Source organism: Onychomys torridus, chromosome 5 (assembly GCF_903995425.1).
Source record: "Onychomys torridus chromosome 5, mOncTor1.1, whole genome shotgun sequence".
Lineage (NCBI taxonomy): Eukaryota > Metazoa > Chordata > Mammalia > Rodentia > Cricetidae > Onychomys > Onychomys torridus.
Window position 1 is genome coordinate 32,847,794 of NC_050447.1, and position 25,427 is coordinate 32,873,220.

General features: G+C 46.7%; 2 protein-coding genes across 2 annotated transcripts in view; one reads left to right on the top strand and one right to left on the bottom strand.

Moving 5' to 3' along the window:
* The window catches only part of C5H16orf70 (chromosome 5 C16orf70 homolog), a 29,636-nt gene extending 7,686 nt beyond the window's left edge, over nucleotides 1-21,950 (top strand). Inside the window, exons 2-16 of the mRNA XM_036188438.1 lie at nucleotides 1,521-1,603; nucleotides 5,151-5,234; nucleotides 8,981-9,024; nucleotides 10,536-10,615; nucleotides 10,867-10,961; nucleotides 11,571-11,668; nucleotides 11,753-11,865; nucleotides 14,786-14,919; nucleotides 15,248-15,331; nucleotides 16,991-17,073; nucleotides 17,744-17,787; nucleotides 18,229-18,272; nucleotides 18,402-18,460; nucleotides 19,590-19,662; nucleotides 20,475-21,950. Of these exons, the coding sequence (XP_036044331.1) occupies nucleotides 1,521-1,603; nucleotides 5,151-5,234; nucleotides 8,981-9,024; nucleotides 10,536-10,615; nucleotides 10,867-10,961; nucleotides 11,571-11,668; nucleotides 11,753-11,865; nucleotides 14,786-14,919; nucleotides 15,248-15,331; nucleotides 16,991-17,073; nucleotides 17,744-17,787; nucleotides 18,229-18,272; nucleotides 18,402-18,460; nucleotides 19,590-19,662; nucleotides 20,475-20,561 (1,205 nt within the window). The 3' untranslated portion in view covers nucleotides 20,562-21,950. The remainder of the gene's footprint in view (nucleotides 1-1,520; nucleotides 1,604-5,150; nucleotides 5,235-8,980; nucleotides 9,025-10,535; nucleotides 10,616-10,866; nucleotides 10,962-11,570; nucleotides 11,669-11,752; nucleotides 11,866-14,785; nucleotides 14,920-15,247; nucleotides 15,332-16,990; nucleotides 17,074-17,743; nucleotides 17,788-18,228; nucleotides 18,273-18,401; nucleotides 18,461-19,589; nucleotides 19,663-20,474) is intronic.
* On the bottom strand, nucleotides 21,527-24,526 carry B3gnt9 (UDP-GlcNAc:betaGal beta-1,3-N-acetylglucosaminyltransferase 9). Its single transcript, XM_036188439.1, has one exon. It carries the CDS (start codon nucleotides 23,741-23,743, stop codon nucleotides 22,544-22,546), a length of 1,200 nt encoding a protein of 399 aa, XP_036044332.1. The 5' UTR covers nucleotides 23,744-24,526; the 3' UTR covers nucleotides 21,527-22,543.
* Nucleotides 24,527-25,427: the final 901 nt, after the last annotated feature.

Here is a 25,427-nt window from a genome sequence, read left to right on the forward strand (position 1 = left end):
CAAGCTTGATTATCGCTGTGAGTCCCTAGAATGTTAGAGGTGTCTCTTTGGATCACTTAAACTGAAGGTAAATGTAAATCTGCTTGTAATAGGCCTTGCCTTCAAAACTAAGTATTTAAGAGATATTTGTGTGTTTTTAAGTAGGAATTAAATGAAATTCTTTGTGAGATAAGTTGATTTTGATCAGTATGTGACTTTAAACTTCTCCTGCCTCTGCCTTATAAGAATTGGAATTTGGGGCTGGAGAGATGGTTCAGAGGTTAAGAGCACCGACTGCTCTTCCAGAGGTTCTGAGTTCAATCCCCAGCAACCACATGGTGGTTTACAGCCATCTATAGTGAGATCTAGTGCCCTCTTCTGGTCTACAGGTGTACATGCAGACAGAGCGCTGTATACATAATAAATAAATAAATCTTAAAAAAAAAAAAGAAGAAGAAGAATTGGAATTTGTTTGGGAGGCCCCCAGGCAGTGGGACCAGGACCTGTCCTTAGTGCATGAGCTGGCTTTTTGGAGCCTGGGGCCTGCGCTGGGACACTTTGCTCAGCCTGGGAGGAGGGAGGAGGGGAATGGACCTACCTTGACTGAATCTACCAGGCTGAGCTGAATCCCCAAGGGAGTGCTTGCCCTGGAGGAGATGGGAATGGGGAGGGGGGAATCCGTGGCTAATATGTAAAATTAAATTATAAAATTTAAAAAATAATAATAATTTAAAAAAATAAAAAGAATTGGAATTTAACTTTTTGTTTGTTTGTTTTGGTTTTTTCGAGACAGGGTTTCTCTGTAGCTTTGGAGTCTGTCCTGGAACTCGCTTTGTAGACCAGGCTGGCCTCGAACTCACAGAGATCCACCTGCCTCTGCCTCTCGAGTGCTGGGATTACAGGCGTGAGCTACCACTGCTCGGATTAACTTTTTTTTTTTTTTTTTCTTTTTCTGTTTTTTTCGAGACAGGGTTTCTCTGTGTAGTTTTGGTTCCTGTCCTGGAACTTGCTGTGTAGACCAGGCTGGCCTCGAACTCACAGAGATCCGCCTGGCTCTGTCTCCCAAGTGCTGGCATTAAAGGCTTATGCCACCACCGCCCAACTAAAACTTCTTTAATGAAGTCTTATAAGTCATATGTCTTAATAAACTCTCACATGGGATGTTGAGATAGATGTCAGAGAGGCAGAGAACGTACCTGTGCAGGGTTAGAGGAAACCAGTGCGGAGTCAGGACTAGAAGCCTGGTCCCTGGCGTCATAAAGTTCGTGTTTTTCCAGCCTATTCTTGGTTCATGCTGACTTTGTCTTTGAGCTCTTTGACTGCTTAGGATCAGTTTGACTATCACTAGGAAGCTTTTTCTGTATTCCATTTCTCTCCTTGGACAATTTTGTGGTGCCTTGGTGTTTGCTTTCTAACTTTATTTTAATTTGCTTTAGTGACTCCACCCTGTGTGCAGGCTTCAGAGATAATGCTCAGCACTGTGTAGGTGTCAGTAAACGGATAGACCGAGTAACCACATGAGTGTCCTTCCTTTATTTCAGGAATGCCTCTGGCTCAGGCAGTAGCCATTCTTCAGAAGCATTGTCGCATCATCAAAAATGTCCAGGTTCTCTACAGTGAGCAGGTGAGTGGTGGCTGACTTGTTTACTGAAATAGAAACCTTGGTCAGCGAGTGAGTTTACCCCCAGAGGAGACACCCTGGAGGGGCTAGCTGGAGGGAGTTGCTGCGTTCCAGCAGGAGAGTCTGAGGTCAGTTTTCAGGTATGTCTTCCTGGTTTGGAAACTTAGGTTTTCTTACCTACCCTCAAAATGGGGACCTTTTCATGAGAAGTCACCTCAAGCTGTCTGACTCTAAAGTGCTTGTTGTATCTTCTCGTGTGATTAAAGTGTGTCGTTTCTGCCTTGTTGCTCGTCTTATGTTCAGAATTATTGCAGGAAAGATCTCTAGCTAGCAGAGCATAAGAATTGAAAGGAAGCAGAGCTAGCTCACCCTCCCTCTATTCCTCTCCAAGACCATCTCCTCTCCACCGAGCTCTGAAGCCTGCAGTTCTGTGACCTTAGAACATAGGCAGCTTTGTGAATTAGCCTTTGTGTTGCAAGGCTTTGGGAACCAGTTTGAGCCTCCCGAGGCCAAAGGCTGGCCCTGTGGCTTTGCTGAGACTCTGAGTACTGGCTTGATGTTTTAATAAGTTTCAACTCTTCAAGCAGACAACAGCTTGTTTTTGACAAGAAGAAATGTTTTAGATTGTAAGTGGGTAAGATTTCTGTGACGCTTCCCAGTTTGGCTGAGAGCAATGGCTAGATTAGGCCTGTTGCCGCCACCAGAGATAAATTCTGCAGTACTGTATCCCTTGGCCGCTCTGAAGGGTCCACTAAGAAGGGGGGTGCTGAGTCTCCAGGCAAGTGCTTAGGTATCCATGTGGTGTCTGCCACAAAATATGGAACTTGGCAGAATGTATAGGGTTCCTTGAGTCATGGCGACAGAGGGCTCTCGTTTAGAGGATGGATGGCGGCTTTTTGAACTCTTTGCTCTCAGTCATCCCTAACGTAATCTGACAGGTAGTAGCCATTAAAACAGGAAGTGGGCTTGCTTGTAAACCTTGAGCTGAAATAAGATTGTCACTCTGGAGACTGAATGGCTTTGACAATAGGCTTTATGCTCTCTAACCATTTTGTACAAATACCTGGTTCTCCTGTCATTTGTCATTTCAGTGTTTGCAGGAATGCTAACATTAAGTTCATTTTCCCTGGTATTTTCTTTTAATTGTATTAGTGTTTTGCCTGTGTGAATATATGTACCAGGGGCATGCAATCCCCGGTGCCTGCAGAGACTAGAAAAGGGTATGGATCCCCTGAAACTGGAGTTAACAGGTGACTGTAAGCCACCGTGTGGGTGTTGGGAACTAAACTTGAGTCCTCCGCAAAAGCAACAAGTGCTCTTAACCACTGAGCCATCTCTCCAGCTCCTCTCTAATATCTTCTGAACATCTGTAACTATTAGTAGACACAATTGGCTTTGGAATTTTAAGACCAGGTTTCATGTAGCCAGGGCTGGGCTTGAACATCTGAGCCTCCTGTCTCTACCTCCCAAATGCTGGGATTACAGATAGATGATACTATGCCCAACTAAAAGCATGAAGTTTTGAGTCTAACATTACATTCCTCCTATTTTTTAGTTGTGTGGTTTGTGAAACCTTAGTAACTAGTCTATCATTCATATATTATTAGAACAGTCTTTTGAGACAGTCCTGGCAGGCCTGTAACTCACTATATAGATCAGTTTGTCCTCAAACTCAAACAGCTGTCTGCCTGCCCCTGCCTCCTAGATGTTGGGACTAAGGTTGTATGTTGGGCTTTGAACAGTGTTTGATGAGGATCTAAAGATGCTATTGGAAGCTGGGAGGTGGTGACGCACATCTGTAAACCCAGCACTTAGAAGGCAGAGGCAGGCATATCTTCATGTTTGAGGCCAGCCTGGCATATCTCCAGAGTGAGTTCCAGGAATTGTTGTTACACAGAGAAACCCTGTCTTGAAAAGCAAAACAAAAAGATGCTCTGGTGTAGTAGTATTTTTCAGACAGAATCTTACTATGTAGTCCAGACTGTAATCCTTCTGTCTCAGCTTTCTAAGTGCTCTGGTCACCGGTATGTGTCAACACACTGCCTTTGATGTGGTACTTCTGAAATTCAGTTCTGTCCTCTCTTGCCTTCTTTTTCTCTACTTAATTTTCTTTTTACTTCCAAGTGCAAAAAAACATATTGCTCCTGTTAAAAGTTCCAGAAACAATTTTTTGGTTTTTCGAGACAGGGTTTCTCTGTGTAGCTTTGTTTGTGCCTTTCCTGGAACTCACTTGGTAGTCCAGGCTGGCCTCGAACTCACAGAGATCCGCCTGCCTCTGCCTCCCAAGTGCTGGGATTAAAGGCGTGCGCCACCACCGCCCAGCCAGAAACAATTTTTTCATCCTGTCTGTTCTTTCTCCTTTCTGGTAGTAGTGGGGGTGAAACCTGGGCCTTCAAGTCTGCTAAGCAAGCACTCTACCACTAAAATACATTTCCATCATGGAAATACCTTATCTGTACAACTTACACCTTGGAACTTAACACGAAGATCAAGTCAACTCCATCTTATTTAGAGGGCAGAGCAAGTGTTGATGGTACCACCTAGGTCTGCTGCCTTGTGAGTAAGAAGAACAAACAGTTTGAGCTAATTCCAGAAGGCTCTTTGGAGGGAACTTCCCTATAAGGCCTACTGGGGTAGCATCTGGCTTTCTAATTTATGTCTTTGTCTCTTAAAACCTCACCTCTGTTATTGTTTGTTTAGTTTAGTTAAAAACAAAAACTCTAGGCTTTTTGAGCAGCTTTGTGCTAGTTGAGTTTGAGAGAGTGGGATTCCCCGTCAATTTGTAGTAGTCTGAGTCAGTTCTGTGAGAGTATAAGACATTAAGTCTTTGAATTGATTCCATTGGGACAGAAGCAGCAAGGTTAAGGCAGACATTGTTCTGACCTACCCTCCTTGTCCTCAGAAAAACCTGGAGGAAAGAGGTGAGAGTACTCTAGGTGGGACCAGAGTCATGAACGTTTTAAGAGACATCTACGGTCATCAGAGCTCTGTTCACAGATGTGTCCTGCCACTCCCCACAGGGCTAGGGACAGATGTAGAAAAGTGACTCCTTAGATCTTAAACTCTGGCTTTTCAGAAAGAAGCATTCATGGAATGGGGGAGGGGGTAGTTCTTCTGTCTTTTGTATTACTAGGTTGCAAGGTGTTTCTTATTCCAAGAGTTTGACTCAAAATACTGTAACATGTGATCACTATGGATAGTACAGAGCCTGGGTGAGCTGACATGCACAGCCAGTACCTTGCCAACTTTGGATCCTGAGGCTTTTTGCATGACATGTACTACTAATAGGCTTCTCTGTTAGTGTGATGGCAGAAAACTATTAAGGTAGATGTCACCCTGTGGCCCCAAGAAAATGACCTGTTTACTACTTTTTTTTGTCTATTTCTCCCCTTATTTCTACTAAAGTCTGAAAGGGAAAAGGCTCTTTTCAGCCAACATTTTAAAGCAGGAGTTGCAGGTCAGAAATAAGAGAGAGTGAGTTCTGGCACTTTTGTGTGTGTGCTTGTGAATAAATCTGTTGTTCAGAGTGTGTTTTATTTTTGTTTTGTAGTCTCCTCTAAGCCATGACCTCATCCTTAACCTGACTCAGGACGGGATCAAACTACTGTTTGATGCTTTCAATCAGAGACTTAAGGTAACCATAAATGACAACTATAGTTTCCTATCTGGCTGGTCCAGTCTGCCTGGAGTTGATTAATATGTGCTATTGTGAGGTGTTTTAGAAACATACATTTTGGAAACTTTGGGTGTAGACTTCTTTGGTTCAAAGACCACAGTGTAGAAAACTAAAGCTGTGCCTATCCCTCTAAAGGTAGGTAGAAAAATGGAACTAAACTAAGCTGGGATGGTTAAAAAGAGCTTTTGTTGTCCTTTGCTCAAAAGCTAATAAGAGAATGTTGTAGATTTGGGGGAGCATGCTGGGAGAAGGAGAAAGGGGGTTGATAAAAATGCTGTAGAGAAGTTAACCTAAATCTCGTTTAAAGGGTGCTAACTATAGACTTTAGTTAGGTTTATATGTCTTGTTTTCACACCAGACAGTGTAACCTAGAAGATTGAAAATGGAAATTTTTTCTGGGATTTATGGTTTGCTGTTAATCTTACCAGTAGTGAGTTGATTCTTTAACCCCATTGTGGAAATTTAACAACTTGCTGGTGTGTAGGATATCTTAATGGGCATTGGTGTGCAGTTTGCCAGCACCTGTTCAGTCCAGGATGTTTTTAATACACTGTTTTCAAATGCCTGGACTGCACAGGTTAGTCATGTGACACCCAACTAATGCCTCAGAGTCATGAGGTTAGAGGGCACACCAGTGCTGTTTTCCTGCTTAGGCTATCAAGTAGCCCTTCCAAAAGGTGACATGCCTCCCAGCTCCTGTCATCCAGTCACAAGAAGAGAAAATAGGACATGGAAAGGATTTCCTTGGAGATCCTTCTGGGAGGTTGTTGGCCAGCCATAGTTGTAGCTAGCTGTCAGAGAGAGAATGCCTGCATCTTCTACATGCAGAGCTTCTGGCTGAAAGTAGAGAGTCTCTGTTAGCGCAAGGTCCTGATCTCAGTGAAATGGCAGCCAGTTTGGCATGGTGTACTGCCATGCCTGGGCATTCTGAAGGGGACCCTGGCTACCTTCTGAATCATGCTGTTCCTGTCTTCCTTTGCAGGGCCTCTCTTAGCACCAGCTTCCACACTTATAAGCTTCATACTGCCCTTAAGTAGCTACATATAAGGAAGACTTACCCAATATTCATTAATACCTTCCCTGTGCAAAATAAGTCATTACCCATGGCTTAATGGGACCAGGAACAGCTCACACAAGTTTGAATAAAAGGATTCTTTCAGGTGCCAAAAAAGGCCTAGCAGACAGAGTCATTCTTTCCATTAGGAAAGATCAAAACACCTTAGTAATTTTGTGGAGAGGTTTCTAACTCCAGTCAGTGTCGAGTTGTTGTTGGTGGTGGTGTGTGTGTGTGTACATGTAGAGGTCAGTTCTCTCTACATGTGGGTCCAAAGTTAGGAACAGGGCTGGAAATGTGTATTAGTAGAGTGCCTGCCCTTGGTTCAGTCCCCATCGCCATATGAACCAAGAGTGGTAGCACATACCTGTAATTCCAGCACTGGGAGAGGGAGGCCTGAGGATCAAGAGTTCAAGATCATCCTTGACTACATAGGGACTTGAAGGCCAGCCTGGGCTACATGAGACCCTGTCCAAAAAAAAAAAAAAAAAAAAGAAAGAAGGAAGGAAAGGAAAAGAGAAAAGAAAAGAAAAGGAGCTGGGTGTGGTGGCAGAGACAGGCAGATCTATCTCTAAGTTTGAGGACAGCCTGGTCTATAGAGCTACTTCCGGGACAGCCAAGGACTACACAAAGAGACCCTATCTTTAAAAAAACAAAATTAAAAAAAAAGAAAAAGAAAAGTTAGGTATGGTCTCTTGTCAGGAGTTCAGTACTTTTGGGTGTGAAGTGAATTTCCCGGTTTCTGTGTCAGTGCTGATGCCCCCCACAACCTCTTCCACATCTGAGCTCAGAGTGACAGGACAAACCAGACATGGAACCAGCTCTGCTTGTGCCAGCCCCCACTGGAGAAATAAATGGTGCCTCCAACCCCCCCCCCCACCAGCTATGTTGTTGGCTGCCAAGCCATGACATCACAGTGTCAAGGACTTTGTTGTATGTATTACTTGGTACCAGTAATGCCTGAGTGTCAGTGCCTTTCATTTGTCTCTGCTCTGACTCCTGGCATTTCATCTGAGGCTGAACCTATTAAAGGGACAACTTCTTCACACGGGCCTCAGGATCTTCAGGTTCAACCAGATCCCTTTATGAGGGTTATAATCAGTTCTGTACTGATGGACCTCTTCCTCCATCGTTTATATTGTAAATAAAGTAAGCTAATTTGTGGAGTTGGTTTGTTTTGTTTTTGTTGTGTTGTTGTTGTTTTCAAGACAGGGCTTCTCTGTAGCCCTGGCTGTCCTTGAGCTTACTTTGTAGACCAGACTGGCCTCTGCCTCCTAATTAATGCTGGGTTAAAGGCGTGTGCCAACACACTCTGCTGGGTTTTGTTTTTATAATATATTAATTATGACTTGGGGTCTGATGTATTGGTGCACACCTTTAATCCCAGCACTTGAGAAGCAGAGGCAGGAAGATCTGAGTTCAAGGCCACCTCGGTCTATCTTGTGAGTCCTGAGCCGTCCAGGGATGATACGTAGTGAGACCTTGTCTCCAAAAAGGAAAAATATGATGTAGAGGAGGAAAAGGTCACAATACTGAACACAGAGCATCAGCAAGCTGATTGGATATGTTTCCTGGAATGTGGCATTGTCTTGTAGAATAAGTGTTCCAGTATGGCTCAACAGTGGATAAGATGTAAGGACCTTGGGGCTGGAGAGAGGGCTCAGAGGTTAAGAGCACTGACTGCTCTTCCAGAGGTCCTGAGTTCAATTCCCAGCAACCACATGGTGGCTCACAACCATCTGTAATGAGATCTGGTGCCCTCTTCTGGCTTACGGGATACGTGCAGGCAGAACACTATAAGCTTAATAAATAAATAAAACTCTTAAAAAAGAGGATGTAAGGACCTTGATTGTAAGTAGCTACATCACTTAGACAATATTAAAAGAGGGGAAGTTAAGGCTGGGTGTAGTGTCACATACTTTGTAGTCTCAGCAGTTGGGAAGCAGGGGCAAAAGAGTCATTCATTGCAAGTTGGAGGACAGCCAGGGCTACATAGTGAGATTCTATCTCAAAAAAAAAAAGAGAGAGAGAGAGAGAGAGAGGCCGGGCGATGGCGGCACAAGCCTATAATCCCAGCACTTGAGAGGCAGAGGCAGGCGGATCTCAGTGAGTTCGAGACCAGCCTGGTGAGTTCCAGGACAGCCTCCAAAGCTAGAGAAACCCTGTCTCGGAAAAAAAAGAGAGAGAGGAGAGAGAGAAGAGAAGAGAAGAGAGAAATTTATGGAAGAAAGTCATGATTTGTGTTTTTCTTTCTGGTTTTGTTCTTTGGAGATGGAGTCTTACTGTTTGCTCAGGCTAGTGTCAGATCCATCACTCCAAGTGATCTTCCATCCTCAGCCTCCTGAGTAGATAAGACTACAGCTGTGCAACGTCACACATGGCTCTCCCCCTCCCCAAATTTAAAATGAGAGCAAAGATAACATGTAGTGCTTCCGGAGAACCTGTGCTGGATGGGCACTGGGGGTGAAGCATTCATTATATTACTAAGCTATGCCCTCAGATTTGCTTTGGGGAGTGTATTTTGCTTGAGACAGAGTCTCAGATAGCTCAAGCTAGGCTTGAATCCTCCTGCCATAGCCTCTGAAAGTACATCTGTCTTTGTATCAACTTGAACATTTACAGCTCCTAAACAATTTGTTTTATTTTTTAGGTGATTGAAGTTTATGACCTGACAAAAGTAAAGTTAAAATATTGGTAAGTTTTCTCCCTTACGGATGTGTTATGTTTGGTGCCGACCAGCTTTATCTATTGTCTTCATTAAAATATTAAAGGATTTCATATCCAGCAGTCCAGGAATTACAGCCTGGCACCATAGTTCCCTGAGGCAGTCTCACTTCCTTCTCAGATTCTTGAGGAAGTAAGCCTCATTAAGAACATGCTGGGTGTTTAATACGTTACATGTATATATAAAATCTAGTTCGGCTCTCTGAACAGAGTACCACTTCAGCTCAGGAATGCTATGACAGTCTCCTGAGTCATAACTGCCCTTCCCGGCATAGCCTTTCTTTGTCACCTCTTTTTAGGTTTTTCTGAGTAACAGAAATGGAACAAACCAGGTAGCTCTGACTCCACAGCACTAAGGAGACTGCCATTTTAGAGCAGAAACTGCGAGTTTTAGAGAGAGAAAAACAAAGATGGCGGCAGCCACTGGCACCTGCCGTGGAGCTCTGCAGAGTCTGCAGAGCCCGAAGTAGCTCCAGAAAAACCTAAAATAAAAAGAATGAGAACAGGATGGCCTGTACAAGCCTTAGATACTTGAGCCTTGGTTGGCAGAGTGCTATGCTCACATTTAGAACACAACTTTCAGGGGCTAGGAATAAATTGAGCTCCAGTGGTGGTGAGCTTGCCTGGCATACATGGGCCTTGGGTTCCTTCCCCAGAACTGCGACAACCAAAGACTTCCTCCCAGTAAGCCTTTTTAGCTTCTCCTTACTGAAAACATGGCAGAGACCCAGTTCCTGGGTCAGGTCAGACAGCATTTGCTGATAGAGGAATGGACAAGCAAGTATGCCGTGACACCAGATCCATTTGTTCTTTTAGTGTTACTCTCTAGAACCTTCTTACCTCAAGGTCTGTCTTGTCTTCTCTGTCCTTTTTGTTTGGAGCCAGTAATGTATTGAGAAGCCCCAGAAAGTCAGTTCTGTATATGGTCTTCCAAGAATTGACCTATTTCTCAACTGATTAATTCTTCTTGTTTGCAATTTATTTAATTTTAAATTTATTTGTTTATTTTGAGACAGAGTCTTACTATATAGCTTTGGCTAGCGTGGCACTCTGTATGCAGACCAGACTGGCCTTGACCTCACTAAAATCTGCCTCCCAAGTGCTAATTAAACTTGTGAACCACCATGCCTAGCCATTTTATTTTTACACAATGTGTTTTAAACTCTTAAAGGCCAGGTGGTGATGGTGAGTACCTTTAATCCCAGCACTAAGAGGCAGAGGCAGGCAGATGTGAGTTCCAGGACAGCCAGGGCTACACAGAGAAACCCTGTATAGAAAACCAAAACAGCAACAACAAAAACCGATAACTCTTATACTGAATACAGTAGCACACACTGGTAATCCCAACACCTGGGAGGCCAAGACAGAAGGATACATAACAAGATTCTATCTCTTAATAAATAATAACTTCAGTCACCATTTCTCATGATCTAAGCCCATCTTGTTAAACCTGGTATTTAAAAAATACTTGTATTTTTCAGTGGAGTGCATTTTAACTCTCAGGCCATCGCTCCTACCATTGAGCAAATTGACCAGTCTTTTGGCGCAACCCATCCTGGAGGTAAGCCAAGTTCATCTGATTCCTCTGGTCATTAGAGACAGCAATAAACCTGGTGGGTGATATGATCTCTCCTCATCTCAGGTACTTGGATGGGTGTAAAGGACCCTCCTCTCCCTTGTTTTCATCGTAGTGGGTCAGTTCAGAAACTAGAATTAGGAATTCCCTTGCTGTAATCATTGCTTCCTGCCAAGCTGGTTTGCATGGGAAAGCAGACACCAGTTATCTGTGTCACCCTCTCTCCCTCTCCACAGTGTACAACTCTGCTGAGCAGCTCTTCCATCTCAACTTCAGAGGACTCTCTTTCTCCTTCCAGTTAGACTCGTGGTCGGAGGCTCCCAAGTACGAGGTTGGCACTTCCTGTCCCTTAGTATGTTCTATTTCCCAGTGTCCCTGTGGAATAAGGAACTAGATAGGACACCTTTCTTTGGTTGTCTTGTCTTTGAGTTCTTTAAGGGCCAAGAGAGACAGAATGGGTAGAGCTGACAGGAAGAACAAGGCTCAGGCCAGCATTCCTAGGAAGTCAGTATTCTGCATTGCAAAGGACATTAAGGCCTCACATTTCCAGAGGTTTGTCCAGCCATTTTCTAACATAAACATCTTAAACAGAGATTAGAGAGTTCATGCTCTGAATTTTCAGTTACTTGTTGCTTTAAAGATGAACAAGCCAGAAGTGATGATGCACACTGCAATCCCAGTACTTAGGAGGCTGAGGCAGAAGGATCTCTGGTTCAAGGCCAACCTGGGTTAGGTAAATCCTGTCTCCAAAAAAAGCAATAAAACTCGAAGATGAAAGGTGCACTTGCTTATCTAAAGTGAGTTAGTTGACTCAGAGCCAAGTTTGATCCTGTGCTTTGACCAGACCAGTTCTTAAAGACCATCTGGTGCCAAGGAGGACTAGATGCTGAGTCATGTGATGTACATAATGCTCTTAATAAAATTTTTGCCTTGTTTGCAGCCCAATTTTGCCCATGGTCTAGCGTCTCTTCAGATACCCCATGGAGCAACTGTAAAACGAATGTACATCTACAGTGGAAACAGCCTCCAGGATACCAAGTAAGTGTGAGGGCCATGAGCTTTGTGCTGGGCCCGTGACCTGTCTAGGAGATCCATGTCTTGTTGATTCCATGCCTCCTCCAGGGCTCCTGTGATGCCCCTGAGCTGTTTCCTGGGGAATGTATATGCTGAAAGTGTAGATGTTCTTCGGGATGGAACTGGACCCTCAGGGTTGCGACTTCGCTTACTTGCTGCAGGTAGGTTCCCCCACAGTATCCATGTAGAGACACTCTACCATCCAAAGCATCTGATGAGATCTCATTCCTGGTTTATAGACATCTTTACCATTACGTTTCTGTGTTTGAAAGGGACCACTGTTATGCCCAGATTGCAGGGACCTCCGAAAGACCACCATGGAGACTGAATTCCACATGTAAAAGCAAAGAGCCTTTATTTCAAGCTCCAGAGCTTGGTCCTTCTGTCAGTCCAACACAGCAGTGAGAGCAGAGGGCCCTGAGCTCAGGTGGGGCAGTTTTTATCTTAGCAGAGGTTGGGGGGTATCTGTAAAACAAAAAACAGGTGTGTGCTAGACTCAAGGACATTTGTCCACCTTGTCTATTGGTTGGAATGTTTGGGATGTCAGGTACTTCCTCACTCCTGGGTGGATCCCTGGGTGGTAAACACTAATCACAGTTGTGAGGTCTCTACCTCCCAGAAGCAGAACTTCCTAAAACTTAGGACTTAGGCAAGTTGTTTGTAGTCTTTGTCCCTCTATTGTCCCATTTGTGTAATGACATAATTCCTTCCTGTCTGCCATGAGCATTTGAAAGATGATTGACCACAAAGTGCCTAGATGGTCGGCTAGCACCCAGCAAAAGTTCAACAAATGTCCCCTGGCCTAGGTATGGGCACACATTCCAGGCACCTCTAATCACCACTTAAAGATTAGTGAACTGGGGCTGTTAGATTTTTTTTTTTAAGTATTAATTATTATTAATATTATAGCTTCAATCTTAAATTATATACTCTTCCATGCCCTGATCTGAACCCCCAATATCATATGTATGTATATAAAAATATATATAAATAATTACAGTCTTTAAGCAGTGAATAAAACAATAGTTTCGTCTGTGAAGGATCACTTCCTGCAACCCTCTTTATAGGAATCTGATACCTAAAGAAATATATAAGACAACTGGAGACTTTGGGCTCATATTAGCAGGACTTTGGATGTGTTCTGTGGGCCACCAAGGCTTGCCTACGCTGCAGTATTTATGAACATTATAAACATTATGAGCATTATGCTCTTCCTAATATCTTGTTAATTTAAATAGTAAAAAACTTCAAATCTGTGATCCTTCCGCCTCAGATCCTTTGTTTGCCATTCAGAGTCCATGTGCTGTAAGGCGGTGGTAGCACACACCTCTAATTCCAGCTTTGGGGAGGTTGTAGCAAAAGAAGCATGAATTTTGAGGATAGCCTGTCCTTCATAGTAGGACGCTTTCTCAAAAAGAGTTGGTGTACTGAGAATAGAATTGAGTTAGTCAGAGAACTTGGTACCTAGTTATTTCAGATTTGGGTTCTCTGAAGTTGTTCAAATACAGCAAGTTGATTACAGCAAGTTGATTGTTACACATGAAAAAGTTAAAACAAACGTAATAATGCCTTTGCAGAGTAAGGTGGTGTCTTGTTAACATGACACCAGAAATTTTCTCTGACTTTTAGCTACTTTTTAAAAATACTTAATTTAAAAATGTTAGTTATCCATATCTCCCAACCACAGAATGTGGATATTTAACTTTTATTATGACTGCCATGTAAGGTACAAGCACTTCTCCTTGTGTATGGGTATATCACTGAACCAAATAAACTTTGGCACATCACACTGCTTTTGCTATTTTTCTTCCTGGTTTGCCTCTTTAAGTGGTAGTATTCTTATTCCCTGGGTTGGAAGGCACTGTCAGACATTTCTGTAGGGTGAGGAAGTAAACGATCATATACTTGACTCTTGCTCTTCTGGAGAAGTGGTTCTGTAGGTGTACAGCCTCTGGTTAGTGTTATAAAAAATATCTCTTGGCCTGGCGATAGTGGAGCACACCTTTAATATCAGCACTCAGAGGCAGGCAGTTCTCTTTGAGTTCAAGGACAACCTGGGATACAAAGAGACCCTGTCTCAAAAAAAAACAAAAGAAAAGTGTACCTTCTGCCAGGAATGGTAGTATATGCCTTTAATCTCATCACTTAGGCCGAGGCAGAAGGATCACAAATTTGAGGGTTTTAACTATTCGTGTTCATGATACCCACTGCTGCTGATAGCTATGCAATGACTAGACCACACTTAAACTCTCAACAGTAGACATTTTGGGAAGAGATGAGGCAGTTTTACTCACAGTGTTCTAGCCCATGGTAGGTAGTAAACACTTGAGTAAATTGAGTTGCTTGAGTGTGCTATCACACTGCCTGTATAATCTTAGCATTGGAAGTAGAGGCAGGAGGATCAGGATTTCAATGTCATCCTTGACTCCTTTGCACATTTGAGGCTCACCTTATGTGAGCTCTTGTCTCAAAAAACAAAATAAATATGGGTTTGTTTTTTTGAGACAAGATTTCTTTGTACAACAGCCCTGGCTGTCCTAGAACTCTAGACCAGGCTGGCCTGTAACTCAGCAATCTGCCTGCCTCTGCCTCCTGAGTGCTGGGATTAAAGGTCTGTGCCACCATGCCTGTGCCACCATGCCGACCAAGAAATACATGTTAAAAAGAAAAAGGAGCCAGGCAGTGGTGGCACACACCTTTAATCCCAGCACTCGGGAGGCAGAGCCAGGTGGATCTTTGTGAGTTCTAGGCCAGCCTGGTCTACAGAGTGAGATCTAGGAAAGGCGGAAAGCTACACAGAAAAACCCTATCTCAAAAAAAAAAAAACCAAAAAAGAAAGTAAGTACTTAAGTGTTTGGTGAATAGATTAATTCTCCAGAGTCCCTGGCACTATTTTCAAGTAGATAGTGGTTTCTCAAAATCTTGTTTAATTAATTCCTTTTGACCTGGTATTTACACTTGAATGCAGTCTTGCCCTTTGCCTAGTCAAGAGGAAGCTGTTAGCTTCTTTGAGAAAAATGGCCTTGGGTTGCTGTGTTTCTAGTCCTGACCAGAACCTGACAACCTTTCCCTTGTATACAGGTTGTGGACCTGGAGTATTAGCAGATGCCAAAATGCGAGTATTTGAGCGCTCAGTGTATTTTGGTGATTCTTGCCAAGATGTCCTTAGCATGCTTGGCTCTCCACACAAGGTCTTCTATAAATCCGAAGACAAGGTAGGGGAAAGGTATTTACAGTGTGACTAGGCAGTCCCTACCTTTATTCACCAGTACTTTAATATTCGTGAATGAAGTCTGATGTTTCCCCCACAGAATCTGTTCTACTTAAAGTAAAAGCTTTCCTCTGAGCCCTCTTGGTCTAATGACTCTGAACTGTCACTTGTCACTTCTGCCCACTTGGAGGTCTGTCCATATTAACAGATCTGGCTCCCACAGGCTTACTCTCTAACCGCTTAATGTTAGACAAGGAACACAATGTATAGACATGCTTTCAATGGGAGCTATTTTAAAGGGTTTTAATTTATTGTTTATTTTCCCCCAACAGATGAAAATTCACTCTCCTTCCCCTCATAAACAAGTTCCATCCAAGTGCAATGACTACTTTTTTAACTATTTCACTCTTGGAGTGGTAAGTGTAACGACTTGAAAGGGGTTTCACTTCTGTTGGCATAGGCAGAGCACCCTTGAGTACCTGTGTAGACATGTGCAGCCATTACCTTCCGGGAATCAAAGAACTTTTGGTCCTCTTCATGGTTGTACCAGGTATTATTTTTCATAGGTTCTGGTGCCCAGTGTAGACATTCCTGCCACCAAAAGTACTGAGAAACATCAGGATGCTGGGTTTGCTGGTACATCCTGCGTTCTTTTTGGGGGAAAACACGCTTCACCATGTGGGAACCATGGAAATCACTTGCATTAAAATGAGGAATTATCCTGTAATACATAAGTCACTCTTCTGAAGTCTGAGGGAGACTGGGAAAGACCAGGCAGAAAGAGTGTCTTTGTAGTTTTAGAGAAGGCACTCCAGAGACACTAATGCAGCTGCTATATATCCTGGACCGAAGGCGCTAGTGGAGTTGGTGGCTGTCAACAGGGTTGGCAGTCTGGCTGGTGGATGGGATGCATGTTTGAGAAATGATTGTATAAAATATGCCAGAAGGAACCATCTCAAGGCAAAGTTGACCTGTGCCATGGGTCACTGTTGTTTTTTAACTTCTGTTTGAGACAGGGTCTTGTTGTATAGCCAAGACTGGTCTCAGACTCTGCATCATCTCATGTCTGTGCTTACAGTCACGTGTTTCAAAACCTAGCCAGACCATGAGTCTTGAAATTACCTCTGAGCTTTCCATGGTCTGAAAGTTCAAGAGCAGAAAGAGTAGAGGATAGAGAGGGAGCAAACGAAATCGGGCATACCTACCTGGGGAAGGCCAAGCACAAGTCAGGGATCTGTGGGGGCTTTATTGGGACAGACTTCTGAGGGTAGGCAAGTGGGAGGAGGGAATGGTGCTGTTGGAGTTCAAGGGCCAATGGTGGTAGTATGAAGGATTGCCAGAGTCCAGCTTAAGTGGAGTTCAGGTCCCAAAGAGGAGGTGTGGAGCCAGCCAAGAGAAGGAGGGGACTGACAGGCTCTGAGGGTGAATTGGGATGGCTGCTCATTTATTGAAAAAAGGCTACGAGGAGAAGAGGGGCTGTGAGCAAGGATTGAGGGGGCTAGCATTGACCTTGGCAAGTTAATAGGCACCACAGTCACGTTAATGGAAGAGCCACAAGTTCCTCTTGCCAGACAAGCAGCAGTGGTCACCATACAGTCCACCAAAGGTGGCAAGAATGGAGAGCTTTGGTTAGCTGTTGGTAAGGAGTAGAGTGAGAAATGACCCTGAGATTCCCTGACCTTAGCAGCCACGAAAACTGGGAAAGTTGGTAGTTACAGGAGGAAATGGTCGATGAGTGGCATCAATCTCAGGTTTGAGGCCTAGTAAGGGTTAGGTTGAGTTCCCTCAGTTGTCAGTCTCTACAGAAGCAGAGGGACTGGCTGGTTATAGCGTTTACCTAGGTGTCCTGATTGGGGAGGGGATTTTTCTTGGCTGTTTAAATTGGCAAGCAGTGCATCTGTGGCCCCTCTGCCTGCCAGGACCTCCACAAAGATGCCTAGTTAAGGCTGCTGGGCTATGTGGGAGAAGCTGCTGGCATTCTCATGGTTGGAGATTCCAAGTTGGAATGTTTTTGGTAAGGCCTCTGAGCTTCCTTGGTAACTTTTCCTGCTTGGACATCTGATTTTCTCTGTCAGGACATCCTCTTTGATGCAAACACACACAGAGTGAAGAAGTTTGTCCTGCATACCAACTACCCTGGGCATTATAATTTTAACATGTGAGTACACCTTTGGTGAGCAAGAGGAACTGAACTTTGGCTCAATGTTAAATGTCTCTACCAGATTTCTTCCCTTCAGTTGTGATGCTGGTGATTGAAGCCAGGGCCTGGAGTGGGCTGTATAAGCGCTTTACCACTGAGTGACACTTAACTGTCTCTACCTCACACTTCGGTTTCATGGGAAATCAACGTGTGCTGAGTGTCTACTATGTTCCTGCCCCAGGATTCAGTGCTTTAGATCTGTGCATGTACTCAGTCTACAAGTTGAGAGATACAGGCAGAAATGGTTAGATCTTTTTTGAGAAAGGGTTTTGTTCGGTCACTCTGGCTGGCCTGGTATCCACTATGTAGTGCAGTAACACAGGCTGACCCCAAATTCAAAGCACTCCCCATCTCTTAGCTTCCCAGTGCTGGGATTTCAAGTATGAGCCACCATACCCAACTGGAAACCTTTATAGCTTATGTAAGTTAGTCTTTTTACCTGAGAGCCATGTCCTTTTTCTGTTTGACTTCCATTCCTGAGTTGGGCTTTCCCTAGTGAGTGTTGACAAAGACCCCAGGCCAGGGCTTTGGGCAGGTATATTGGGTTCTAGCTTTTATGGGATGCAGGGTAGAGATGTGAAAGCAGTTGGGCCAAGAAACAGCATTTACTTACCTGTCTTCTTTCTAGTTACCACCGCTGTGAGTTCAAGATCCCACTTGCCATAAAGAAAGGTGAGTGCAGAAGTATCTCCGGTTAAAGGGGGTGTGGAATTACTGGGGAGAGGCAGCATGGAGTGCTGGGTCAGCTGGTTACGTGTGTGCTCACCGTCTCCTCCCCAGAGCCTCAGCTCGTCTGGGATGGGTCCTTTGTTTCGGAGGCCCTGAAGGCCTTCTCCTATGACTGGGACTGTTGGCTAGTGGACGGAGAAGTTTCCTGTCTGCAGATTATCATCCAGCACTCCTACACATCCTTTGTGCCCCCTGCCAGTTAGTGTAGCCCACACCAAGACTGGCCTGCCTTTGCTTTTCCACATCCTTCCAAACAGCCTGTCTTTGCTCCCCATGTGCTCCATCCACAGCAGCAACGGTGGCTAGGTCTGGATTCGGCCTATGGCTAGGGCTAAAGTTAGCCAAGACTGGCCAAACCCAGCCTATACCATCTTCTCTTTCCAGAAAATGCAGGTGGTCGGACTGAGACATGCACAACCTACAGCAAGGTGAGCCCTTACTTTCTGTCTAGTAGTCTGAGAGGAAGGTGGCTCTGCTCGGCCAGAGACTCCGGGCGTTCCACTGGTCACAGCGTGTACTGGTCCTTGCTGACCTCTGCTGCCCCTGCTCTTTTGCAGTGGGACAGCATCCAGGAGCTTCTGGGCCATCCTGTGGAGAAGCCTGTTGTCTTGCACAGGTAAGTGGGCGGTGCTCGTGTCTGGCCACCCCATTCTGCTCCTGGAAGCTCAGAAGGCTCAAGTCCAGCAGCGGTTACTATACAAATCACACAGGTTTCTAGACTAGGGATGCAGCTCAGTAGTGTATGCCCAGCATGTGCCAGCCCCGGGCTAAAGTCCAACTCCTCGGGTGGAGTCGGGGGAGGATATGTTGGTGTGCTAAGACGTACTTCCTGCCCTGTCAGATTAGATGAGGTATTCCTCGTGCTTACTTTAAGAGGTTGTCCCTGGCATAGCTTCCCTCCCCTGCCCTGTCTCTAGGGGTCTGCTCTCCCCTAATTCACAGCAAGCAGTTGTCTGACTCTCTGTCTTCAGCTTTCCTTTCCCATCAATGCTGCCTCGTGCTGTAGTTCATTACCTTATGGTTGCCATGCTAAGGTGCCCTCTCACCATCCCATTCAGTTCTGAATAACTGTCCTAATTTGATCGCTGTTGCTGTGGGAAGAAAAGAGTTTATTTGGCTTTCATGTCTGGACTAAAATTCATCGTTAAGGCGAGTCAGGGCAGGAACCATGGAGGAAAGCCACTTACTGGCTGGCTTTCCAAGGCTTGTTCAGTTTTCTTTCTTTTGAGGAGTGAGTGGGTGAGCAGAAAGACTCTTCCTATGTAGCCCGGGCTGTCCTTCAATTCTCAGAGATCCATCTGCTCCTGCCTCTTGGATGCTGTGATTAAAGGCCTGCACCACCATGCCTAGCTACAGCTTGTTTTCTTACACAACTCACACACAACTCAGCACCCCCTGCCCAGGAGTGGCATCACACATAGTGTGCTGGGCCCTCCCACATCAGTCATTAAGAATGCCCTACAGACATGCCCTCATGCCAGTCTGGTGAGGCAGTTTCTCAGCTGAGGTGTTCTCTTCCCAGGTGACTGTAGTTCAGCTAAGAAAAGCAGTAACTTTCTTTTGACCTTTGAGTCATAAAGGAATCTGACTTTAATGAAGCTACTTCTTACCACTTGACCTTGAGGGCCTATGTAGGAAATACTCCGTCGTGGAAGACGGCTGGCCGGTGACCCACACCCCGAAGGGACCAGGCCTTCTGCTGTTTCATCTTTGTTTCGCTCTTTAACTGGGTTCTCTGGCCTCAGGTCCTCATCCCCAAACAACACCAATCCATTTGGCTCCACATTTTGCTTTGGTCTTCAGCGGATGATCTTTGAGGTAAGTCCTGGAGGCCAAAGAAGCTGCTAAGGGCTTTGTGGTTGTAGCAAGAACAGGCAAGTGACTGAGGAGAATTGTGGAGGGTTACCAGCCATGCTGGACAGATGAACCCTTCCTCATCTCTGCTGTCCAAAGGTTCAGAAATGTAGATAAGAGAGCCAGTGAGATAGTTCAGCAGGTAAAGGCGTGCACTGCCAGGCCTGAGGACCTGAGTTCAATCCCTGGAGTCCACATGGTAAGAGAGAACAGTCTCCTAAAAGTTGTCCTCTGACCTCCACATGTATTCTGTGGCAAATCCATGCCCCTTGCCACAAACAAAATTAACAGTAATGTAAAAAGGAAAGAAATAGGTTGGGGAAATCTGGGTCACAGAGCCTGAACAGGATGAGCCCATCCGCAGTTCCTTAATTTGAAACAATAAGCAGTACAGCATGGTGGAGGAACCTCAAAGCAAGTGTGACCAAACTTGGGCATGCTGATCCTTGAGTGTTATGTGGACGAGAGGCCTGGGCACCCTACGGTTTGAGAGAGACTGGGGAGCCCATGTTTTCGGGCTGGATCTGGAGGCCATACCTCAGCAGGCCCTTTGCACTTGGAGAAAGACCAGATAAGTGAGTCTATGAAGGTCACATACGCTGTGAAGAACAGACAGACCCTTGTAAGAAGTAAGCCCCACTGACATGAAGTCGGTGGTTCGGGAAATGCAGAGCCCAGGCCTGCACAAATATGACATTCGTACATCCTCTAGCCACCCAATCCTGGGGCCGTCTGCCTCCATCCTTCCCTCCTGACCTGTTCTCTTCTCACACCAGGTCATGCAGAACAACCACATTGCCTCAGTGACCCTGTATGGCCCCCCTAGGCCTGGTGCCCACCTGAGAACAGCCGAGCTGCCCTGAGGATGACATCAGTACCCATTCCCCTCTGTCCATGGAACTGTGCATCACATCCAGCTCAGTGGGTCTCTGTGCCACCCTGCGTGTTTTCTTGGGCACCCTGGCAGTGTTGAAGGGCTCTGGGATTCGGAAGGGTTCAGAAGTAGGATTCGAGCTGAGTCTTCTACCTTGGGATAGAGGACCCAGATATTCCTCTGTCCTCAGCCTGCTGTGGCCAGCAGAGAACACAGCCTGTAAACAGAAGCACAAACTTTGGGCCTTGATACCTGGACCCAGGGCCTCTCAACTAACATGTAATGAAGGACACGTCAGCCCCTGTCCTGCACACATAGGGAAGATGGACTCTTTCTCTGGCTTAGAAAATAGGTATCTAGAATGAGATCAGGGTCCTGCTTTTGGCCCGACATTGCTGTGTGGCCCTTAAGGTGAGCAGAGCAGGTAACATGTCCATAGTACTTGGTTGCAATATTTGCACTACATCCACTTTAGTTACTTGATGAGCTGGCTGTGGCTGGTGTGGCCCACATGCCCTTTTCTGTTTCTTTTGTGCACATGCTCCCTGCCATGCCCAGGTGGCACATCTGAGTGGTTGAAATACAATTTTGTGCCAGGTATGAACCCAGGTCTGGTGCCCACTGCTGCTCTGGGAGCCAGCCTTCAAGGTCACCTGTGTCTCTTGGTCCAGCCTGGCTGACAGGGCTGCATGTTTCCATCTTGTCTGCCTCTTTTATTTAATGCCAAAGTGTTAGCCAAAGACACCTTCCTCCTTCTGCTACAGCATTCTGTTGTGCACTGTGGGCCAGCTCCCTGCTCCACTTGTGGGCACTGGCCTGGCCACTTGATTTAAGGCCTAGGGGCTCAAAGAAGATTGGGCTGCTGCGTTTCTTACATGGGTCTTGCTAATGGAAAGTCGCATATATGTGCTTTAAATATTAATCCTTTTGAAAAGAATTGAGAAGAGAAACGTATAATTTTATCCCATTTTTAATATTTTGGTCTAGCAACTTGTGATACATAGATGACAATTTTGTGAGTTTTTCAAATGTGTGTACAGATTTTTGTAAATAATGACTTTTGTAATTAACTCATGTACAGCCTCATCTTGTATAGTTCATAATGAATGTGCAGGGGACCTGCCCCAGCTGTCTGTATGGTTCCTGGGCCTACAGCCAGGCCTGTGTGGCACTCCCATGACTCTGATTGACAGGTGTCTTCCCATTTGGACCTTGGTCTGGCCAGAGACCCTGCACATCCCACTGTCAGGGTAGCCAGGACTGTTCCCATCCTCTTGAACAGAGGAAACTCCCTCATCCCCTTTCCAATAAAGCACCTATGCCCTCAGTGACAGCTTGCCATGTGCTGCTGCCTGAGGTGTTTGTACTAAAATGTGAACTGTTGTTTTTCTTGAAGCTGTGGTTGACATATGAGAAGTCTTATAGTAGAGGAATCTTAGGACCCCTTCTGGCGAGGGGACGGGTACAGTGACATAGTTGTGTGTGCAGAGAGTGGACAAGACCATGACACATCCTGGCCCCACCCCTCGTGTTACAGGCAAACGTGGGCCTAAAGGGTTAGCTCCAACACAGCAGACCTCAAAGGAGACAGATAAGATATGGCCACCAGGAATCCAAATGTGGAGAACGAAGGAAGCAAATAACTAAAGTGCCTGCCAGGTCCGTGAGGGCTGTGAGGCCTGGCCATGGGGATACCAGCATGTGTTTGTATCATCCTAAGCACCTCAACCAAATCCTCACTGGTACACACAGTGATGCTGTTGGCTACTGGTATCATCAAATGTGCCGGCTTCTCTGGGTCTGCTGGTCAAGACACCTTGGTCCTGGCTTTCTCAATGAGTCAGTGCTGCACACTCAGTGATCTGGAGAAAAGCCATGTATGTACACCACTAACCCACATGGGACACCTTTTCCGGCTCTTTAATGTTACCTTCAGGAACTGAGTGAAAGGCTTGATACTGTAATAGGTAGTTAAGAGCCCCATTGGAACGGACCTGTTGCTACAGGCTGTGGATGTGCGCAGACAGGTCCCTGAGGCCCATGCAGCAAGCGCCACATAAGCCAGATGTCAGCTGCAGATAGCCCATGCACTACCACCAGTTCTCGATAGAAACAGGGGTCAAAGGTGCGGAGATGCGGTGCAGCTGAAGGCTGGGCTATGCCAAAGGTGCGAAACGCTGGATGAGGCTCAGGTGTGAGCCGCAGGCGCTGCAAACACATGCCCAGAAAGACATCGTCTATGGGAAAGAGCTCAACCTGTGAGCAGGCGTCTGCTAGGCGGCGGAGCGTGGCTCCGGAAAGAACAAAGCCGCCGCCTCCGGCATAGGCTGGGTATGCCGGCAGTCCATACACAGCCTCGGGAATGAAATACTTGCTGGCTCTCTTGCGGATTGGCCTTGCCTGTACAATCACATCACCGGCAAGAAAGTCCTGTGCCGGATCCCGCGGCTCCAGGAACTGCAGCAGGTTCCTCACGTGCACGAACACATCGGCATCGCCCTTAAAAACAAAGCGTACATCTGGACAGAAAGCCGAGGCCCAAGCTAAAAAGTGAATCTCCTTGAGCGTTAGATTGAAGAAGGTGTCTTCGAAAGCCCAGAGCAGAATGTCTGCATAAGCACGGCTCTCAGCTTCCAGCAGGGTGCGCCAGTGCGTCTGCGTGCCCGCCCTGCCGGAGCCGGGGCCCCTGGGCACGCCCAGCAAGAACACTCGGCGCACGAGTGCCCCCTGCACACGGCCCTCGGCGCCCCAAGTCTGACGTACGGCTTCCCGCCGCTCGAAGTCCGCGGCCACAGACTTGACCGCAATGAGCAGGTCGGGCGGGCCCCCAGAAGCGCTGTCACTGCGGCATTTGCGCGGCTGGTTAATGAGTAGCGGGAAGCGCCGTTGATCCTTGTCGCGCAGATACCTGCCAAAGTCAAAGGGGCCCGTTGGTGTTGGGGGCACCGGGGTGTCGTCCTCGTAGGCCAGCGGGGCCGCCGCGCGGGCAGTGTTGGGGAGCCCGCGTGCTCGGAGACCAGAAGTGGGCCGCGGGGGCAGTCCTCGCGCTGGTGGTGCTCTGGTCGTGGGGGCTGCCCCGTCCCGCTGCGCGTAAAGCAGGAGACCGAGGGCGGCGCTGAGCAGCAGCGTGAGCCACGCGTCCCGGCAAAGGCGCAGCCGCCTCCTCCTCATGTCCAGCCCCGCCCTTCCCGGGGTCCGCTATCCTTTCTTCATCTGCTCTATCGACCTCCGCCCGGGGGCCCTGACGCACGGCAGCAGCCTAAGGGACAAGAATTTCAGCTTCCAACCTCGGACCCGGCCCAGGAAGGGTATCCAAGGCTAGGCAGGGAGACGCTGGCCTCGATCCCCGACCCGGTGCACCAAAGCTGAATCCCTTCTTCTTCTCTCCCTCCCCGCCGCGGCTGATCTTGGTCCTTAGGACCCCAGCACTCACGCTTGGCCACGGGGGTGTAAAGAGGAAAGACGCAGCCAGCGCCTGAAGGCAGGGAGCCCTCCAACTGTCAGCTCAGGGTCCCAAGGGCGGCCATGACCCGGGCTTGAGCCAAATGCAGCGTTGGCAGGAAGGGGGCTGAGGCCATGCCACGTGATCCTCCAGCTGCGTACGCCCCGACATCTGGAGCTCAGCTCCGCCCTGGTGTAGGGAATGCCATCCCTGAGTGCAAGCTGATTCCTCAGAGGATTTCTTACAAGCGACTCTCACTGGTCTTTTTGCTGTCTCAGATGCCCGAATTCCGTGTTTCTGAGGTTTGGGAAGTGTACATGTCTCTGGGTACCCTCTGCAGAAGGCTGTCAGGAGTCCCCATCCTGGCTGATAGGTCCCAGATCCCTAGGCTTGACTTTCAGCTTTTTGGCCACCATCCCAGGCCATTTTTCAGAACACCTCTCCTCAGCAGCCCTGGTCCACCAAGCAGGAGCCATCATAAACTGCCCCAATGATATGTAGCTGCTGCCGCCTTACTCCTAGCTAGAACACCAGTAAACGCGAGCATACACAACCCCAAGAAACAAGACAGCAAGCTCTGTTCCTACAGACTTGCAGGCAGCTCTTTGCCCAGAGAGGACCACTGCTTTGTGAGGTAAGTGACTTGGCCCAAGATGATACAGGCAGAAACTAGTGTCCCCAGGTTTCATGGAATCCAGGAAGCTCCCAGTGCTTCCTTGCCCTCTTCATCCACTGGATACAGAAAATGGAGCCACTTCCGTTTACATTAATTTTCCAGGCAAGCACTTCCTTCATTCCTGTCTCCATGCCCAGATCCGGTTTTGAGTTTCCCGATCCCCAACACACAGTATCCTTGCAGGTAGTAATGACCGTGTTGTTGCTTCTACAATCTAGATTGGGCTGTCAGGGACTGGTATTGTTGGGGGAGGCTTCTAGAAGGGGCCAAAGAGCCAACGTAGGCTGTCCCGTTTTCTAGATCTGGCTCCCCTTCCTCCCTGAGCTGCTTTCATTCAGGCCGTCATATGCCACACCACCCACTCTGACCTGTTCACTGAGCTTTTGGGGTTTTAAAGACAGGCCATGCTCTGTACCCCCTCAGAGCCCAGAGCTGATGACCCATCTGCCTCAGCCCCTCAAGTGTTGGGATTACAAGCCTGCATCAGTATTCCCAGCTCCAGGTTCATCCGAAAGTCCTGCAGGATAATCAGTTCCCTGTGAGGAGATAATCAGGGCCTCCCCCAGATCTTCATCCCTCTGGCAACTACAAACTCCTGGTCATCACTTAACCCATTCCTCGTCCAAGGCCACAGGCCTGTTACATCCTTCCATCCCCAGCACTCAGGGGGATCAGAAGTTCAAGGTCATTCAGTTATTTGATTTATTCATCAAAATCCCTTGGTTTCATAGGGAATT

Excerpts from the sequence above, each read along its gene's own strand:
- B3gnt9 (XM_036188439.1), bottom strand. The coding sequence starts at position 23,743 with ATGAGGAGGAGGCGGCTGCGCCTTTGCCGGGACGCGTGGCTCACGCTG.